This window comes from Natrix helvetica (genome assembly GCF_964273705.1).
Source record: "Natrix helvetica genome assembly, chromosome: 2".
Taxonomy (NCBI): domain Eukaryota; kingdom Metazoa; phylum Chordata; class Lepidosauria; order Squamata; family Natricidae; genus Natrix; species Natrix helvetica.
In genome coordinates this window covers 104581448-104603227 of record NC_138552.1, presented here as the reverse complement: position 1 = coordinate 104603227, position 21780 = coordinate 104581448, and the positions used below count along the sequence as shown (strand labels likewise).

At 37.4% G+C, this 21780-nt stretch overlaps 1 protein-coding gene across 2 annotated transcripts in view; it reads left to right on the top strand.

The window, feature by feature from the left end:
• The first annotated feature begins 931 nt into the window (after positions 1 to 931).
• PAX5 (paired box 5) overlaps positions 932 to 21780 on the top strand; it is a 227668-nt gene continuing 206819 nt past the window's right edge. The window contains exons 1-3 of one of the 2 annotated variants that reach the window (XM_081943990.1): positions 932 to 1094; positions 12215 to 12279; positions 14894 to 15022. In XM_081943990.1, the coding sequence (XP_081800116.1) occupies positions 1009 to 1094; positions 12215 to 12279; positions 14894 to 15022 (280 nt within the window). In that variant the 5' untranslated portion in view covers positions 932 to 1008. The remainder of the gene's footprint in view (positions 1095 to 12214; positions 12280 to 14893; positions 15023 to 21780) is intronic. The other variant, XM_081943991.1, reaches the window with a different exon arrangement.

Below are 21780 nucleotides of genomic sequence, written 5' to 3'. Positions count from 1 at the left end.
AAGTTAGCAGGCATATTGGATGGGAATCTTTTTCTTAGGATTCTGCACGAACCTTACATTTTTTTTTGATAATTGTTCCCAAAAATATGAACTCCAGATACGTTAGATTTCAATCCCACAATTCCCAGTGTGTAGGCCAAACTGAATGGGGGATTAAATGCAACATATTTGGAGGGGGCCACTCAGGAAAGCCTGTAGTCGAATTTCACTTCAGTGTATCCTGCTTTTTTGATTAACAATTTATTAGGCCACAAATAGAGAGTACAAAAAAAAAAGGGGGGGGAGAGATTTATCTCTAACAATAAATGTGGAAATTCCCCAATGAAGTGTTATTGGAAGTTCAGTCACTATTGTATGTAGGTAATCTTCGACTTACAATAGTTCATTTAATGACTGTTCAAATTTACAATGGCACGGAAAAATGAGATTTATGACCCTTGCAGTATCCCATGGTCATTAAGTTCCTTCCTTTTTTTAAATGATGCTAATTTAATATTTTATGTCTATGTCATGTCTTTGACAATTTCCTATAAATACGGCAGTGTCAAAATACTGGTTTGATTTAATTTCGTTACAGATTAATGATAAAGATTTTGAAATAATTTTAAATTCAAGCATGACCTTTTAACTCATTTTTTGTTGGCAAAAATGCATGCAACATTATTGTAGTTACTCCCCTTAAATGATATATAATGTCAAATGTAAGAAAAGAAATGAATGTATTATTAATATCAGTGATGCAATACAGTAAAGATATGTTAATATATTCCTATTGAAAATGCAAGAACCTAATTTGTGCCATTCTTAAATTCTTATCATTTATTGGAGGTGGGAGGAGAGCTTATAATTAAAATGCTTTCTAAACCTACTTTTTTCTTTGCTGCATTTCATCCTAGGTATTACGAGACTGGAAGCATTAAACCTGGAGTTATTGGAGGTTCAAAGCCAAAGGTTGCCACACCCAAAGTAGTAGAAAAAATTGCAGAATACAAACGCCAAAACCCCACCATGTTTGCTTGGGAGATCAGGGACAGACTTTTAGCAGAAAGAGTGTGTGATAATGACACAGTGCCCAGCGTTAGTTCAATTAACAGGTAAGATTCTTTTAGACTGCACAATAGAGATGCAGTGTTTGTTATTATCTGAAAATGACACAGGTTTATTTTGGCTATTCGCATGGCTGTTTTTTTCCCCTAGATGCAAAATCCATATGTACCAGTCAGTTTAGTTTTCATCTAAGGTTGCTTCACTGAGCCAAATAGAAACAATCTCTAATATGGAATGGTAGCAGTGGTAGAAATAATACACACTTATATACACACACACACAAGATTAACAAAAGTTTTTTACAACATTTGTCCTAGATTCCAGATTTGCTTTGTGTGTGTGTGTGTGTGTTTGTCCCTATAGACTGACACGTTGACATTTGAATCCTCAAGAGAAGATGACAGCTTTAATTTGTCATATAATGAAATTACTCAAAACTTAGTGCAATTAAGAGCAACAAATAAACTAGGGGAAAGATAACATACTCTAGATTTTTCTGCATCTTTATTACCACTGTATTGAAAGGAAATCAATAATTTATGTAACAAGGTGGAGAATCTAGGCTGGATCTGGTAAGTTCAATTTCTTTACTGGTGTAATGAATCTGTGAAGTTTATTATTATTTAGCATATGATGAGAACATGACAGAATCTATCAGATTTTACGTTAATTTTAGTAAATAGTTTGCGATTCTAATATAAAACATGCTATAAAAATAGAACCGTGTATTATGGAGGTTTGGTGATTTGAGCGTCTCTGATGCCAAAAACAGCTAGGCTTACAAATATGTATACTTCTTACTTTTTCAAGGAGAGTTGGTCATTGATTTTATTATTTATTTATTAAACAAATTTATATAGCCGCCCAACTCACACGTAAGTGTCTCCATGTGGCTTACAACGTTTAAAATACCTATCCTATCATCCTAGTGCCTACAATAGGACTTCATCACATCCCAGATACATATTCCATAAGAGTTGAAATATCATTTGAATATGATCCACTATCTATTTTTTTCCTGTTAGTTCTATTTAAATTCACATTTTGATAAAAGTAGATCATTGCAAATTTGTTAGTTGGTGTGTTTGTTATAATTAAGAAAAGTGTTCTATATTAAAATATACAGCACAACTCACGTTTGAATATCCATTCTGATAGGAATTCAAGCTGGTTTTGCTAGCTTTTCTTTCAATTTAATAGTACATCTCAAATTTCCTGGGATACTGTAGGTAGTTCTGAGTTGTTATAGAGTAAGTCAAACTCATTTATGTATTTATTTATATGGATTCGTTCAATTTCTATGGTTACCCATCTCAAAGAAGTGACTCCGGATGGCTAACAACATTTAAGGAAAAGGCAAAACAAAAACAGAAACTTCAAAATAAATAGAGAATTGGCAGCTGAAATTTTTTTCTTAAAAAAATATCAATACAGATATAATACAAACACTTCAAGAAATCTAATTTGCAGACTCCAAATCTAAGCTAGGAACCCAGAGTCTTGCAAAAGGCAAAAATATAATAAATAGAATAGAAATTTGTATCTTTATCCTGGTCACTTTTATTATGACCAGAAATAAAATCTTAATATGCATCCAAAGATGCATATTTTAAATACCATGCCCATCATGCAGACTTTTTAGGCATGCTATCTGGTGTTTGCTGCTACAGAGAATACATTTGATTTAAAATTAAATAAAATTGTTTAGTAAATCAAAGACATACATGATGTACTGTATAAGTGTTATGTATTTATATATAAAGACAACAGTAACATTAAAGGACTTTGTCATGATTTAGCTTTGATTCAAGAAAAGTGTCTTGGAATGTTCTAGAAATGAAGATATATGCAACTATTTAAAACAGCTACAGAGGCCAGCTACCTGGTCCTAGGAAAAGTTACAGCTGCTCGAATTGTACACAAGTGTGTTCAAAGCCCCTTTCCAGATTTTTCTGAATCACTGCATAGCCCTAATAATTTATATCAATCTCAACTTTATATTTTCAATATAACTAATAATAAAAAAGCTTTACATATTATATTTTTATTTAAGGATGCAAACATTTTGGGAGTGCCACAAAACATTTAGCATTTTAATAGTAAAATATTTACAATCATTAGAGACTAGAAAAAATGTTCAGTATACAAAAATGAAGAATGTCAGTTTTTCAGTGGATTGTCAAATTGTATTTAAATAACTAAGTATTTTGCAGTTGAATTACATAGCTTCATGTATATTTATAACATGAAGAACATTGGCTTAAATTTGGATTAAAATTAAGAAGACTACCTGCAACTTAATATATTTCATTAATTTTAATGGAAAATATGTGCTACCAGCTTTTTTGTGAGGGGAATTATTATTTGAAGTGCTATTAAAACATTAAAGTTGATTTCTTTTCTAAATGTGAAGAAGTGAAGTGAAAGCACAATAATTAATCGCAGCGGCTAAAACAGAAATTCTAGTTATCTGCATTTTTGATGAATTTTGAATCAGTTATTAGATTTACTTTCTTTTCTGCTACAAATATTACAGGATTGTGGATCAAAATGATAGTTCTGCAGTGACCAGCTATATAAGTCTATATAACATTCTTGCTATCATACTTACATATAATTATTTAAGAAATTTTATATCACCTAATCAAATAACATAAGATATATTTGGGTAAGACTGAAAAGTAAATTAATAGCTTGACCTACAATCTAATTAAAAATGTTCATTAGCTAAAGCTAGCTTAGTCATATTAATATCAATATGTTGTAATTGGAAGAAGTTCAAATACACTTGGCCTTTGATTAAGTTACCTCAGCTTTTGTTATCTTAAAATAATGTTTGTGTCTTACACTCACTACAAATCAAAGAACTAGCTCTGTGTTCAGCAATATTCATGCCACTTTTATGAAGCTTAGTCTAGAATGCAGTATATAACAACAGATTAATTTTTTTGCTGAGTTCAATGAGGCTAATTTTAAAGAAATCATATATGCTTTTCATTCTGTTACCTGGCCTTTATGGAAGCCGTTAACCAAAAACATTTTAAGCAACAAATACATTCTCTTGTGTATAAAGATCTCATGCTGATGTAATAGTTATCTTAATTTTAATTTACACCAGGTGCTTTAAGTAATTGATTTTTATATTCTTCTACTTCACTACTCCTTTTTCCTTTTATAGAGTAAATCTATGTTGTCTCCAGGAATTGAGTTCAATTTGAAGATGCATTTATTTTGGAATTAGAGAAATCCTTGCTCCAAATATTTTGTAATCTAAAACTTGGTAATGTGCAGAAAAAAAGTGATAGGCATTGAATGAGGATTATAAAATAACAAGACAATGAAGAAAAGATAAATATTTATTCTTTTTATAGACACAGTGTTTTATTACAGGTCGATGCATACAAATTGATGGTTATTGTTGCTGTGTGATCCAGGCAAATTATAGAACTTGATCTGCTTACCTTGCGCAATGGACTTTGTTCCAGACAAATTATCTGGATCGACATTATTATTATTTTGGTTTGTCGTACAGTCAGTCAGATGTTCAGACTGGTTTTTGGCATTTTTGTCCACCTATTGAGTTTGTCCCAAGGACTTGGGATAGGCAGATGTGAATGTTTAATGGTGTTAAAGATATTGTTGCAGGATGTAAGATGTTCGGAGTAAAGCTGCCTTTTACAATTGACTGGTGGTGATTTTGTCAATGCCGACAGTATTCAAGTGTGGCCATAGTCTATTTGGAGTTCTACTCAAGACCCCTATTACTATTAGTAGTACTTGTGCTTTCTTTTGCCGCAGTTGTTCTATTTTTATTTGCAGGACTTGTATCTTGCTATCTTCTCCAATTCCTTCTTTTCTATTCTGCTCTTCTCCAGATACTGCCACATCCACTATTCAGACTTTTTTTTTGCCTTATTATTTTTCTTTTTTATTATTTACTAAACCTAAATTCCATCTCACCTAGAGGCAATTCGAGAGGCGATTCTAGACAGCTTACAATCAATTAAAAACAATAAGATAAAATATTTAAAACATTAAAAAAATAAATATTAACACTAAAGTTGAGTTAAAATTAATAAAGATGGGAGGAAAGGGAGCAAGAATGACATAGAGGAAGGCGTACCTTTATCCTAGTCCATTAACCACCTCCAGAATGACACAACCCCATTGGCGCCCCAGATCAGTTGGCAAATCCAGGTCTTGGATTCCTTTTGGAAGACCAAAAGCTGTGCATCTTACCTTGGGGGCATGATGTTCCAGAGGGTGGGACCCACAGCAGAAAAACTCTTCCTGCCTACAAAAATTCCTTTACTCATGGAATCTGTAGCATGGCCTTTGTGAGGGCACCTCAAATAACCTGGATCCATGCCATGAAAGTCTTTAAAGATAAGAACCAATACCTTGAATTGGACTGGGAAGCAAACTGGCAACCAGTGTAACATCAACTAAGGGACCCAAGAACTGTCTGTGTGGCTTCATTCTGTGCCAGCTGTAGCTTCCAAATACTCTTCAAGGGTAGCCTTTGTAGAGTGCATTGCAAGAGTCCAAGTATGAGATGATCAGGATTTGAGTGACTGAGCACAGGAAATATTGATTCAGGAAAGAAGCAATTGGTACACCAGATGAACTGGCACAAAGGCTCTCCTGGCAATGACTGCAACCTGCTCTTTGAGCAGGTGTCATAAGTAGAGATTGAATACCAGGTCTATGTGGGACAGTGCAATCTCATCCAGAACTAAGTACAAGGAACAAATGGCATCACAGGCATATTTGCAAATTATAAATACTGTAAATACTGTATACAGCTGGATTATATATCTTTAATTATATCAGAGTCTGGGAACCAGGTACATGAGAAGTACTGCTGATGAAATATCTAAGGGAGGAAAGTGATTTTCACCAATTATTTTTCTGTAATGCTTTCCCTCCCACAGATCTGCTACAAAGAGGTGAGGGATCAGTCAAAAGAACAAGGAAAAGATTATTCAGGGTCAGATGTGGAAGGAAGAGAATTTCCATAGCTCATAGGAACTTTTAGGCCCAGAGGGTCTCTAATTAAAAAGAATTATGTTCATGAGCAGCTAATCTTAATATTTATTTCATACAACATGTGGCAGTTAAAACTCAATAAAATCAATGGCATCATCTAAATCATACATAGGTTGTCCTTGACTTATGACCACAATTGACCCCAGAGGTTATGCTGTTAACTGAGAAATCTGTTGTGAGTTTTGCCCCATTTTACGATTTTTCTTACATTTGTTAAGTGAATCACTGTTAAATTAGTAGCACAGCTGTTAAGTGAATCTGGCTTTCCCATTGATTTTGCTTGTCCAAAGGTCACCAAAGGTGATCACATGACCCTGGGACACTGAAACCATCATAAATATGAGCCAGTTGTCAAACGTTTGTACGTAAATCACGTGACCATGGGGATGCTGCAAAGGTTGGTAGTGTGAAAAATGGTCATACATCACTTTTTTCAGTGCCATTATATTTGAATAGTCACTAAATGAACTGTTGTACATTGAGGACTACCTGTAGCTGGAATCATAGTGTTGGAAGTAAGTTGATTGGCTTTTAATTCTTTCCTCTGAGTTGAGTATTCACAGCAGGGGGTCCTGTTTTTATTCCAATGTGTTATAAAACACATTGCTGGCACAGCTCGTCCTTTGCTTATATTGTTGGTCTAGTGAGGAAAGGACAAGAAATGTTTTCTGGATGACAACTAAACTTGAAATCACCTCTAGTGATTGAATGCTTTATAGTTCTGACTTGATAAGTGGAGGGACATAAGTAAATGGACAGATGCCCCAGACAATTCATATACAATCCAAACTACAATGCAGTTGCTTGGTTTTGGACCAATGGGCTTTGATAGCTACCATTGTGGTTGGAAACGGCAGTCTGCAAACTGGCCATGAAATGGCTTTCCTCCAGCTTTAGCGCCTTTACTATTCTTTGTTCTGTTTTTACCCTTCTCTGGGCATGGAAGTGTAGACTGACATGAAGACAGCAAGAGAGTGGGGAGAGGCAAATCAGTGACTTACACAAAATCACAGAGTTTCATTTCTTGTTATAGAGGCTTATTCATCCAGTCACTTTTCGCTCTATATGAGTTTGCTTTGTGTACCTTTGAACACTCACAGAAAATTATATATCAATATCTCCCCAAACCTGAATAAGGTCATTTAGTGGCAGGGCTGGTTTTTGTTTTTAATCGTAAGAATTGAAGAACTAGATAGTTTGAAATTAGGATGGTGTGTCCAAGTATGTGAGGAATTCTGTAAAAAGCCGTATCTCACTAAAATCTCAATAAAGAAATGTAACACTGAAGGGTCCTTGGCTGCTTTCTTGCAGATGTTTTATTACCCAAATTCGATAACATCATCAGTGGTGCTGACACTCTCATGATATAATAAAATGTCTGCAAGAAAACAACCAGACTCAGATTCAACATGTTAAAATCCCTCAAATATTCTCCTTTATCCAAACTTAGCATTATTACAAAGTTCTATTTTTATAGGTTTATTAAAGATGTACTTGAATGAATGAATATTTATTTCTTAGCCGCACCCTCTCCCGAAGGACTCGGGGTGGCGTACAATAAAACATATAAAATACATATCTGGACAAGACATACATATAACAAAGACGTGTACTAAGACATGTACAAGGAGGAGGTGGGCTGATGGATAAAAACAATTAAAATCACAATATTTAAAAACCCCTAAATAAATAAATACAATTAAATTACACAAATAAAAAACCCGTCAGGAGCGATATAGTTACCGTGTTTCCTCGAAAATACGCCAGGGGCTTATATTTTTTTGACCCACGAAATATGGCCTTGGGCTTATTAAAGGGGAGGATTTATTATTTTTGGGTTGCCGGGCGGCTGCTCCCTTGTGACTGGGTTCCCGAAGAGCCGGGCACAGCCTCAGGGTCGAATGGCTGTGTTGCGCTGTCGCAGCAGCAACGCAGCAGCCATGAGGTGACCAAGCTTATGAGCAGCCGCCCGGCAACCCCCCTTTCCAGCCGGGTACAGCGCCGCTGACCGACCTAGCAGTACCCGGAAGGCACCAAGCAACGCGAGCACCTGTTCACCGCCCTCCGCGTCCCGTGGCTCGGTGCCTTCGGAATGCCCCTAGGTGAGTGAATGGGGCTCTGCATGGCTGGAGGGGAGTTTCGCAGCGGCTTTTCCTCTCCCCGCTCGCGCGAAGGGCATCTGCGCTGCTGGCGCCGTCCGCCGCTTGGGGTTTTTTTTCAAAGCAAGGAGGATGGATGCCGCTCTGGAAGTACAACCATAGAGCGTACTTCCAGAGCGGCATCCATCCTCCGTGCTTTGAAAAAAAAACCCAAGCGGCGGACGGCGCCAGCAGCGCAGATGCCCTTCGCGCGAGCGGGGAGAGGAAAAGCCGCTGCGAAACTCCCCTCCAGCCATGCAGAGCCCCATTCACTCACCTAGGGGCATTCCGAAGGCACCGAGCCACGGGACGCGGAGGGCGGTGAACAGGCGCTCGCGTTGCTTGGTGCCTTCCGGGTACTGCTAGGTCGGTCAGCGGCGCTGTACCCGGCTGGAAAGGGGGGTTGCCGGGCGGCTGCTCATAAGCTTGGTCACCTCATGGCTGCTGCGTTGCTGCTGCGACAGCGCAACACAGCCATTTGACCCTGAGGCTGTGCCCGGCTCTTCAGGAGCCCGCTCGCAAGAGAGCAGCTGCCCAGCAACCCCCCCTTCTTCAGCTGGGCACAGCGCCGCTGACTGACCTAGCGGTACCCCGAAAGCACCAAGCAACGCAAGCGCCTTTGCCCCCACCTCATTCCCGTGGCTTGGTGCCTTCGGGATACCGCTAGGTCGGCGAGTGGTGCTCTGCCTGGTCGGAGGGGGGGGATTGTCCAGAGGGTTTATTTTCGAGGGTGGGCTTATATTTTTGCGCACACGAAAAATGTCGCAAGGGTTTAGTTTCAGGACATGGTGTATTTTCGGGGAAACACGGTAGATCATGGTTGAGCCAGGCCAGCTACTTGGAATAGGTGGGTCTTGAGCTTTACACGGAAGGAGCGGAGGTCAGAGGTAGTCCTAATATCCCGAGGGAGGTCATTCCACAGGGCTGGGCCCGCCACAGAGAAGGCTCTACTCCTAGGCGCCGCCCCTCGGCACTGTCTGGTGGACGGTACCTGGAGGAGTCCCTCTCTGTGCGAGCGAATTGGTCGCAGGGATGTATGGGGCAGGATACGATCCCGCAAGTAACTAGGTCCTGAGCCATGGAGCGCTTTAAAGATCGTTATCAAAACCTTGAAACGCACCCGATAGACCACAGGAAGCCAGTGCAGCTCGCGCAGGAAAGGTGTCACATGGGAGTACCTAGTACTCCCCATAATTACCCGCGCGGCTGCGTTCTGGACCAACTGTAGCCTCCGAGTGCATTTCAAGGGAAGCCCCATGTAGAGAGCGTTACAGTAGTCCAGGCGAGACGTCACCAGCGCATGAGTGACTGTGCGTAAGGCGTCCTGGTCCAGTAGGGGGCGCAATTGGCACACCAGGCGGACCTGGTGGAACGCCCCCCTTGCCACGGCTGTCACATGGTCATCCATGGACAGCCGGGCATCCAGGAGGACGCCCAAATTGTGCGCCCGCTCCACGGGGGCAAGTTGAACGCCCCCGATGGCCAAAGATGGCATTAATTGGCTGAACCGGGGAGCCGGTACCCACAGCCACTCCGTCTTGGAGGGGTTGAGTTTGAGTCGGTTGTCATCCATCCAGACCCGTACGGCTTCCACACACCGGGACATCACTTCGACGGCCTCGTTGGGGTGGTTCGGACTTATTATAGTATTGTTCTATATTATCTTTTATTACAGACTAAGAAAAGTTTGAGGGATTTTATCAAGTCACAAACATGACTTAGTTTGTGATTTAATTCCCCACTGTTTTCCCCATAAGGTCTTCTTGCTAACCATAAATTCACCATCCATGAGCCTTTTCAAGAATAACATGGTTGTGCTTGGCAAACAATTACTGTTTAAATCTAAATGTAAAACTTGTTTGTAGATTTTGTTTTAAATACATAGCTTTAAACTATATATTTGGGGAAATAAACGTTTGTGGATCCTCTGATAAACAAGGACATAATCAGTGTTGTTCATAGACTGGGGAATTGTGCAAACTTGGGAAAGCAGATAATTTGTGGTAATAATTTTTCAGTTACTTTGTTAAAATTATTTATATCACCATGATCATGATAAACATAATCATCATGATAATCATCCCATCTTCCCATCATCTACTTCAAAATGAAGGCTTAGACATGCTGTAATGTACTGTTTCCAGTTAAAACCTTGAATTTCATGATCAGCCTAACATCTCCTTGGCTGTTTTTTGGGTTGTTTATATACAGGGGATTATTTTCTTGAATATTCTAAGTCTGTAAAACTAACAAATGAGAATAAATTAAACTGGAGCAGATGAATATTATATGCATGAGTGTGTTGTATAGCATGGTATGGTATGGTATGGTATAGTATGGTGTGGTGTGGTGTGGTGTGGTGTAGTGTAGTGTAGTGTAGTGTAGTGTAGTATTAGTTTAGTTTAGTTTAGTTTATTAGACTTCTAGACCGCCCCCTCTCCCCGAAGGGACTCGGGGCGGTGTACAGGCACCAAATTAAAACCATACAATCAATAATAAATATAATAGTATGGTATAGTGTAGTATGGTATAGTATCGAATGCATAGAATTATGGCAATTAATAGAACGATGGTTGAGTGAATATTTTATTCATTTTAGATATTGAATTTGTATCCTGACTATCTGCTTATATAAACACTTGAGCCAGCTTATAAAAGCTGCAACATTAGAATCAATAAAATTGCAATCAATTAGCAGGTAGATTGGTGGAAGTGGTGGTAAAATGCATCCTCTAAATTGGAACCTGCCTAATGGAAAAGGCCCTTTTCTATTATGGGAAGCTCTGGCAGCAAGGGCAACTTCTTGAAGCATTCTTCTGATTTAGATAACTGGGTAAGTTCATAACTAGGAAGGCAGCACTTCAGGTAGTCAAGATTAGTATGTCAGTTTTTTCTTACTGAAATCAATGACAAGCTCACCACTTATGTATACTGTAGATCACTTGTTTTAGCTCTTCTTACTACATCTACTTACTCTGTAGATGTCCTGATTTATTCCATAATAGTATTTTCCCCATCCAAATATACATAAACTAATATTTGTTTTAAAATGTATGTTTATTGTTGCAAATGTGTCAATAAGTCAAGTTACATGCCTTGTTTGTGCTGGAGTACATAAACTTGTTGAATGTAGGAATAGTAAATAAATGGCAAAAAAGCGTTTATCTGAAAAAATGCCAATGTTTAAGGCAATTTTGTGATCAGGCAATGGGACCAGAAGAAAGGAAATCAAAACCAAGTACCTGGTTAATGATAACAAGGGGTCCCTTCAGCCAATATCTATAAGTTTGCTCAAAATCTGCAAAGTGACAATTGTGTTAGTGTTGCACACATGTACAAAAGGGATTGTGCTTGAATCACAGTGTTGTACCTGTCATCTTGCAGATTTTGACTCTCTCTCCATGGATGGCCCTGCTTCCTTTGTCTTAATTTTAGTTTAAGAAATCTAATTCAGTAATTTCAGTTGCCTTTGTCTTGATAAAATTATTCATAATTGAGTTCCATGAAGCCAATGACATGGTAATTATTGGTGGTAATAATAATTAGTTGAAATCTGATTAATATCTATGGGATTTAAATACAGCTTTCTTTGGATCAAAGGATTTGCGGGAATGGAGGTGTTGGTTGTTGGAATCAAATTATTGTTTGCATTGTATTTAATGTTGGTCCACTTACTAAATTGTCACTCTTTCAACCCCTCTTCATGGGGTATATACATCATTCTGACTGTCCAAGCTTTTCTGAATGTTGCCATCCTTCTGAGAACGTGTTCAACACATTTTGTGAATATCATCTCTTTTTTTTTTTACTCTCTTTCAGCAAACTATTCAGATGTTCACTGTAATGCTCTCTGGGATATACCACAGTAATGAACTGGGCTAATATGCTTGGACATTCATTATTATTAATTATGCTGCATAAATAATTTGTTCTCTGTTGTTATTTATATAATTGTAAGTAGGAATTTGTCTATTATGCAGGATTATTCGGACAAAGGTGCAGCAACCACCTAACCAGCAAGTCCCAGCCTCAAGTCATAGCATAGGTAACGGAAATTGTGTGTATATGTGTGTGTGTGTATTCATTCTAAGGAACTTTTAATCACTTGTATGGCCAGAAAATTCTGCATAAAACAGTTCAGCACACGTACTAATGCACCTTCTTTATCATTCTCCAAGGGCTGAACATGGTAAATGAATTTTATAAATACTGCTAAAAGGTTTTGAATTTTACTGATTATTATGATAAATAGCTTTCACCATGAGACAGAAAATTGAAATCTAAACCAAAAAAAAAATCATCCTACTAATGGGGGTCTATAGAATGTCAGATAATTAAAGTAATAAATCAAGAAAAGGATAGTTCTTCATAACATTTTCTGCACCATTAGTCAGTAAGTAGTTTTGAATGTGTTTTTTTTCTTCTATCAACCAAGTCTTCCATAATTCTTTGTGCACTTGCAATTTTCAGTGAAGAGGTAGCAAAACTTTGAAAACTTTATTTCACACACTCTCTCTCTTTTTACCTAATTCAGATGCATACCATCAAACACTAGTCATTGAAAAGTAATAGACTTTATAGGGATTTTTTTTGCAGAGTCCCTGACACAGAAATAGAACTGCTTAAAATAAACTCAGCTAATTTGAAGTTACTTACATAATATATTCAAGCTGATATGCTCTTGCTGAACCAAAGAAGAGGAATCAACATACTTCAACTGAACTCATTTTTAAAAAAACAGATTACCATACTTGATTTTATTGTTTTTACAACAAAAAAATCCTCTGTAAAACTTTGAGAGAAATGAATTTCAGTATATTTTATTTGGATTAAAAACAAGTTTATTAAGCTGCAGGCGTTGTTTTAAATATGAATATTTTTAAAACAGAATAAAGGGAAATGCATTCCAGAGTAATCTCACTGATTTCACTTGAGATGGAATGGATTTAATCCCAGTTATTCCAGCTCAAGATATGGATCGGTCTGTAGAGAAGAAATCTTCAATCTATTAATTTGTAATTGCCCCTCTCACTTCAGTTCAATCAATTCAGTAGGATCTTTAGTGAATATCATATATTGCACTATTGCAGTGATAGCTCGTTCATGCCCTTCAAGTTGCACCTGATCCTGTTGGCTAAGTGTCCTCTCTTGAGTTTGGGGGCTGGAATGAGTAGTGCCCAACAGGAGAGGGTATGAATGTGTGCCAAATTGTCTGTTATTGACATATTGTTTTTGTTTGGATGTTTCTGTCAGCTGCCTAAAGTCACATTGTTCAGGTTGGATAGCCATGCAAATTATTTAAATAAGAAATATTTAAAAATTAAATGTGTATTTCCCCCACCCCATGGCTTCAGCAGAAAGCACTCTAATCCACCTGAGGTGTCCTTTCTACCTCCTTTGCTGCACCTCTAAGTCTTCTTTATAAGGGAAGCTACTGAATGATGTAGGTGATGCTTTTTGTGAATATACTTAGAGGGGAATGGAGCAGGCAGAAAAATCACTTATCCAAGGTTCCTGATTTTGAATCATGTTTGACTTCTGAATTTGTGAAGTCTAATTACATAGAATACATATAACTTCTTAAATAAATTAAATTGGATCTTTATTAGCCATAAAACCAACAATGGATGGCACTGATATGCACTCTGCATACTTAATTCCAATTTCAGTGTGTATTTTGCTCCAAGAGTTCCAACGAAATCAAATTAACTCAGTACTGAACCAGGAGAGTTGTATCATTTGGCAGACTGAGTTGTCTACTCCAGGAGGGAAGATTTTGGGTATTATTGAAGGACAAAAGAAAGTTATTTATTGATGTGTTTTTCTTTTGTTACAAATGCCATTTGCAGACCAAGAGAGTCTGTTATTCAAAAGACCCAAAGCGTTATTTTCTTTTATTCTAAACATAAAATGCAAATGCAGCAACAATTGTTACTACAACCCTCTTTCTCTTTAGACTGCAAGTGTCCTAGAACATCTAGACTGATAATTAAGTTTAAATCCCTTGTTATTGTGTGGCTCCCAAGTCCTAACTGCATTCCTTTCCAGACTAATTTATTGCGAGCAAATGGCTTGCAATAAATTTATATCCTGGAAAAGAATTAAATTACAATTATCATTTTTTCTGAGCTAGAGTATAGCTTAAGTTAAAAGTCAGGTGAAAATCCAAAACTTGGATTCATAGTTTGACTTAGCCATAACCTCATGATCTGCTTTTAGGCAATGATTTCCCACCTTCGCATGGAGATAGTAACACTTTTCTATGTTAGAATATGATGTGATGCATAGGAAGTATTTTGAACCATTACAAACTAACTACTATATCATAAATGGTCCAAAACACTAAACCTAACTTTCCCACCATTTGTTCCGAGGCCTTCTTTCTCTATCTAATATCTTCCAGAAGCAAAATTCCAGAATGTTTGGTTGCTGATAAAATGAATTATTTTTGCAGTGCCCACATTTATTTAGTTTTTTTGTCATAGTATCTGCAGCTGATAGCTGAGACTGGACTGGAAACTGACATTCTAGGGACTGCAGATAGTCTCTTTCTATCTCCCACTTCCTCTTCCCTTCTCAAAGAGATGCTTGTAAGATGTTTACACATGCTTACTTTTTCATGTTGGTTTGCCTATTGATTCATCTGTTTCTAATTGCAGCCTCCACAGGGTCTGTGACACAGGTGTCTTCAGTAAGCACAGATTCAGCTGGCTCCTCCTACTCGATTAGTGGAATTCTGGGAATTACTTCTCCCAGTGCTGAAAGCAACAAACGCAAAAGAGAGGAAGGTAAAAAAAATCACACTCTTATAGTCTATGAAAGTGCATGTTTTAGTCTTTATTGCTCTATTTGACATTTAATTCCTAGTACAAAAGTCTTCACAAGGTAGAGACACGATGACATTTTGGGGGTGAGTTAATTTTAATGGATTTTCTTAAAAAACAAACAAACTAACAAGAAAGTATGTGTGTAGACAAAATAATTCATTGGAAAATTATGAATCAGCATATCCAGAAAGCAAAATGATTAAACAAGAATAAATCTTTTGAATTATTATTTTACTGAATCCATTTTGAGAATATTATTTTATTCTATTCTGACATTCATGACTACTACAATTTCAAACGAGTAGGGTGGAAAAAAAATGAGATTCTAATACCACCCCAAAATTACAATCTTGGGGGTATTGGACTTTTCAAATAGCAATATTAATTTATGTCAATACTTCATGAAATAACAACATGGTTAAACACCTGTTCTATAATTGTGTTAATATGGGAACTGGGCAGTTCCTCAAATTCTTCTTGCATTATCAATTTAATTGGGGGGAGGGGTTCATCTAAGCATTGTACTGTTCATTTTTTTATTTTCCAAAATTCAGAGTAATACAAAAAATATAATATAGAAAAGTAGTAGAGTGAGCTAGACAATTATATTTCTTTTTGTGTATGTGTGGATTTGATTAAATTAGATATGTGAATTATTCAACACAAGTTAATCAATGTTGGTTTCATTCAGCATGTCCTGCCTGAAGCCACCTTTAAAAGACTTTTCCAGAGTATGCCTGTTACACACCAAATTCTCATTGTCTTTTATAAAACTAGATCAGTGTGCACTGGGATGTAATCTTTAATGAGATTAATTTGTAGTTTGATCAACTGAACCTTGATTAAACTGTGTGAACCAATTTTAAAGAAGGAGGAGCAATTTTAATCAATGATTCTTTGCATACAAGGAATATTTCTCCATTTAAAAACTATTTTAACTATTATGCCAAAACAACTGGGAGTTTTAAAATTATGAACAATTAGCTTTCTTTGAAACAATCAGTAGCAGCATTTATTTATTTTAAATTATTTAGATTTCCTTCAATTATGGAAAATATTCACAAGCTTTTAGCCATGCTCAGTATTATTTAAATTACAATGTTTAATTGGCCAGTGAACAAACTGTTGATTCATGTATTAATTCTAATATGAGGCTCTTAGTAAGTTTCAAATATGAGGCTCTTAGTAAATTTCAAAAAATCAAAAGCTTTTATTATGATCATAGAACAGAAAACTTTTGATGTCAGTCTCAGTTCATTAATATGTGTGAATGAGTGAAATAGAATATCCTGATTGTAGCAATATAAGTAAAAGAAGGGTCTCGCCAATTGGCTCTAGTAACCCAGTAAATTCCTATAGATGTGAAAGCACTGATACTTATCAATAGAACTAGCCCTTCAGTGAGAAGTGCAGCAGAGTGTTTGCAATATAAATGTATTTAGATTTCCTTAATGGAGTTCCACCTTCTGTACAGGGATGGGTTTCAAAAATTTTAGCAAGGGGTTCTCTGCTCGGTTGCTGGGTGGGTGTGGCCATGGTGGGTGCGGCTTAGTCGGCCTCCTGCACCACGGCAGGGGAGGCTGCCCTCCCCGGACTCCGGAGGAAAGGACTCCAGAGGTTTTCCTTGAGCCTCTAGGAGAGCAAAAACGGCCTCCCCAATCTCTGGAGGCCAGAAATGGGCATGTTTCCGGCCTTCCTGAACTTCCAGTAGGCCTCTTTTTCGCCCTTCCCAAGCCTCCATGTGTGTACCCTGCACTTACCTGCATCCAAAATGGGTTGCGTGGGGACTCCTGGGAGGGGCAGGGCGGGGTGGGGTGAGCAGAACCAGCCAGGAGTGGGATTTGGGGGCTCTCCGAACCGCACAGAATCTTAGCTAGAGATTCTCCCAAACCCCTGCGAACCCCCAGCAGCCCACCCCTGCTTCTTCAGTAGAAGTACTTCAGGTGAAAATCTATTACCAACTGCATCTTCATCCATTAATGACCACAGTAAGGTTTAGTATGAATAAGAATTAAATGCTACTGGCAGTAATTATTATTCTAAGGACTTTCAGTCTAAGTAGGTAATCAGACATCAAGAATTGACCAATCTTAGTCCCTGTGTTCTTAACTCAACTACTATTACTTAATGTCAGTGCAATCCGTTTGAATTCTTTACTCAGAATTATGTTACATTAATACTTAGCATTTCTATAGCACTGCACTCCATAATAATAAACTTTGCAGAGTGTTATTTCATATACTATACCAGTATTCTTTGGAGGGGAGGGTTATTAGATTGTACCACTTAGAATTCCTGGGCAGCATCATGGATCTTCTGAAGATAGAAAACAACTAGCAACTATCTCCTGAATGCCACTGAGTAAATTCATACCTTGAATTGGAAACATAACTTTTTTGATTCATAGTTTACACTTTCATTCTCCGTCAGTACATAATTTTACTTAATTAGAAATAATATGCAAAATTTTCAACTTAGTTCAGTTTGTTTACGTCAACTGTAGCACAGGAGTAACAGATATATCAGTATTTCCCCCTGTCAGCTAAGTATAGTTTATAGTATAGACCAGGGGTGTCAAACTAGATTTCATTGAGGGCCACATCAGGGTTGAATTTGACCTTGGGAGGAGTGGCCAGGGTGTTTCCAGGGTGGCCCCACGGGCCAGATCTAAGTACTCCATGGGCTGTATCTGGCCCCTGGGCCTTGAGTTTGACACCCCTGGTATAGACAAAGAAGAACAGATCAAAGCACCATTTAGTGACCAAGCATTTATTGCAACATTCATAAACTTTCCTCATTAGACATAATTAGACAAGGAAGAGACATCTCTTTTCTTATACCTTCAAGTTTGTCTGGTTTAATATTTCCGTTCAATCTACATTAACGGACCAATACACTATAGCTGTTGTTTCATTTTCCAAAATTCAATTTTGAGACCGGTCAAATCTTTGTTACTCTATACTTCCAACAGACCATCCTAAGAACTCTGAGGATAACACAAAGAGCTGTCAGGCACACTTTCCTCATTTCTACAAATCTGAATTGCTTCCTCTATTGCTTTATCTAATGTTATATCTTTGGTTTCAGCTTAGTATTTTGTATAAATCAGGTTATTAGCATAATACATTGTATGATCCCAGCCAATTTAATTTTCCAAGGCACGGTGATTTTCAAATATGGTTAATTGTAATATTGAAAACAAATTCCTTGAAAGGGAAAATCTCATTGAAATATTAAACAAGTTGGACTAGATAAACTTTAGTAGGTTTTGCTAAACTGAAGTCTCCCTTTATTAAGTCTACAATATCTCGGCTGCAAAAATCCATATGATCAATAGCTGGCAGCAAAGAATTACTTTCCTTTGCTACCATCTAGTGATTATATGCAGTTTTGCAGCCCAGATAGAGCAGTCCTAAACTTTATTCCCCCACCCCCCCAAAACTATTTGTCTAGAGCAGTGTTTTTCAGCCTTGGCAACTTGAAGATGTCCGGACTTCAACTCCCAGAATTCCTCATGCTGGCTGGGAAATTCTGGGCGTTGAAGTCCAGACATCTTCAAGTTGCCAAGGTTGAGAAACACTGGTCTAGAGACTAGAGAGTTATAGGACATAAACAACCATGGTGACAAGTAGAACAGTGCTGCTAGAGGGCTTCTGGGGAACATCTTTCTGAGCACTACACAAAGCACTTCTCTCCATCTACTACTCAGTTCTGGAGGTTTTCTCTGCTAAAGAATAAAAGGAAAAAGTAATTCTTTGTTTCCATCTGCGTAAGTCAAAGAATGAAACACTCATTATTTTTTAAAGAACTAATTTCTCTTTTTTATAGAGTTCCAACATTGTCCCCCCACCTCCTTTCTCTTGAAAAACACTTTTCACAACTCATAGAGGCTCTTTTAGAGCTTTTCCCCAAACCCTTTGCACTCTGGGAAATGAATTATTAGACAGGATTTTATGTAGCTTTATTCCACAGTGCACGAAATTTCTGTAAGAATTTTGAAAGGAATCTCATCCCATCCCACCACTCTTTTATCCTGTATGTCTACCAGATTTTTTTAAAAAAAGTTCTTTTTTGTAGAGCTTCGGGCAACTATCTATGATTTACAGGGCACAGAGTTTTCACTAAAAAGCTGGAATCTTTTAAGGTCATTTCCTCCCTTCTGGCAGGGAACCTCTGCCGATCTCAGCTTCCTCTGTAAATAGAATAGCAGGTTTGCACCAACTTGCAATGAACTCCAGGCAGACAGAAATAGCCAGTCTGTTCTCTATATGAATCCTATACAGAAGAACAAAGGATATATATTATGACATAAGAATAGCAGTGCAATTGACTTTATTCAAGTTTGGTAACCAGAATGAATAGAAGTATTGGAAACCAATGAAAAATATGGGAATAACAGCATGGTTTTACTGGGGGACAGAGGGCATGCAATGTAGACTTTGGTCAATGAGAAATGTTTCAGTGGGAGCCAGAATTTTTATTCTATCTTTGTTGATTCAGAGAAAAAGGTATTATCAAATTAATGTTACCCGAATTGTGGGATATGGAATTGAAAGCTGCTTGCAGAATGAAAGTATATGATAGAAGGAAAACATGTGTGAGAATTAATGGGATGCTTAAGAAATGATTCAGGATTGATTAGAGAGTAAGACAAAGATCTGTAATGTTCCCTTGGTTGTTCAACATATTTATGAATAAATGTATAAGGAATGCTTATAATGAATTTTTGATGTGCTGGTTGGGAATGTGAATGCATATGTACTTTTCTAGGCAGATGATGTTCAAACCTAAATGGTTTTCAGCAGCTATTAGATACAATGTAAAATGTAGAGGAGAAAATTGATTTGAAAATTAAAGAATCAAAGACCAAGGTAAATATATTTCTGAGGGAAAATGAAGTGGACAAATAAAAGTTATATATGCCTGGTAAAAAACTAGACCAAGTAGGTGAATTTGCATACCTTAATAGAATGTCTTTTTTAAAGATAGGGAAATAATTGCAGAAATATGGGCATGTGCAGGTAGAAGAATAGTTGATAATATATAATCTCTTCCAAGGGATGAATATTTGTCAAAAATACTTTGCTCTATGAAAGTGAGAATTGTATGTGAGAGGAGAAACAGAAAAGTTGAATGTACAGTACTACCTCAGTAGTCATTGTTAATTGGTTCTGGGAGGTGCAACGAATATAAAAAATGATAAGTATCAAACAAAATTTTCCCATAAGGAATAATGTAATAAATCACAAGGCAGACAACACTGACAAGTTCTAGCTTGTGCATTGAATACCAAACAAACAAGTACCAGGACAAAATTTTTGGATTGCTAAAAAAAATTGCATTGAATGCATTGTGTACCAAATTTGATGAGTTCCACTGCAGTTGAGTACCACTGTAGTAAAAATGGATTATTTATGTGGCAAAACGTGAAGAAACAGGAATGAGTTGAGAACTAAATGTGGATTGATTAAAAAGTGAGAGAGCAGAACAAAACAAGTATTTTAAGTTCACATGCTCATATAGAGATAAGATTGAGGAATGATTGAAAATAAGTATATGAAGGAAGAGCTAAGCTGAGAAGTAGGGGAAGATTGAAAAGTGTCCAGTCCAGTGGCATTGATCAGATCCTTAGAAAGAAAGAAGAGAGAGGAGGAAGAAGAAGAAAATGAAAAGGCAATATATGATGTGGTAAACTTTATTGATATGGTGGAACCAGGGGTGGGATTTAGCTGGTTCAGACTGGTTTGGGTGAACAGGATGTTAATTTTACATCTGGTTCAGCGAACCAGTAGTTACAAGGACTGGCTGGCCTCTCCCTCCTCTCCCAGGAGTCTCCACGTGGCCCATTTTGGATGGCAGGTAAGTGCAGGGCTTGCAGGCTCCAGAAGGGCGAAAAATGGACCTCCCGGAAGTTCCAAAAGTCCAGAAATGGGCCTGTTTCAGACCTCCAGAGGGCCCCTGGAGCCCAGGGGAGGCTGTTTTCGCCCTCCCGTAGGCTTGAAAAAAGCCTCCGGAGCCTGGAGAGAGCAAAAATGCCCCCCTCCATGGGGCAAGAGTTTGAGTAGGCCACTATGACCTCACCCACCCAGCAATGGGGCATAGAACCGGTTGCTAACATTTTTCAATCCCAACCTTGGGTGGAACCTAGGATGGTTTGCAGGAACAGGGAGATAGAGAGATCTATTCGTGTAAGATCAGTAGAGATCAGTGTAAACTACATTACGTATAACATTTTTTTCTTTTTCTTATCTCAAGCTTTAATTTCTTTTTTATTATTATTTTCTACTCATTTTCTGCACTTTGCCTTGTGTTGCTTATCTTGAAAGGGCCAGCAAGATGATTCTAATTGTATATCTGCATACTTTTTAGTTTGTACATACAATTGCAGCTGTTAAACTTTGTTGCTGTTTGCAACTGAATATTTTTTTTTAAATATATGTATTTCATAATGCTCAGAAGTTTAAGATTTGTAATTGTTTTTAAAAATTTAAGGCTGCCCAAATTATAATAATAAAATGCTTGGGTTTAAATAAAGCTGTTTTTAGGAGCAGAGCTACAAAAGGATCATAGGACAATTAGAAAATTTTTTAAAAATAGAGATTAATTCTTCACTTTTTAAAACAAATTTAGAGACTTCTCTGCCATAGGCATAGGATTCTTTTTCACACAATTAACTTATTCACATTTTACTAATTTTACAAACGTGTATTCCCCCCTCT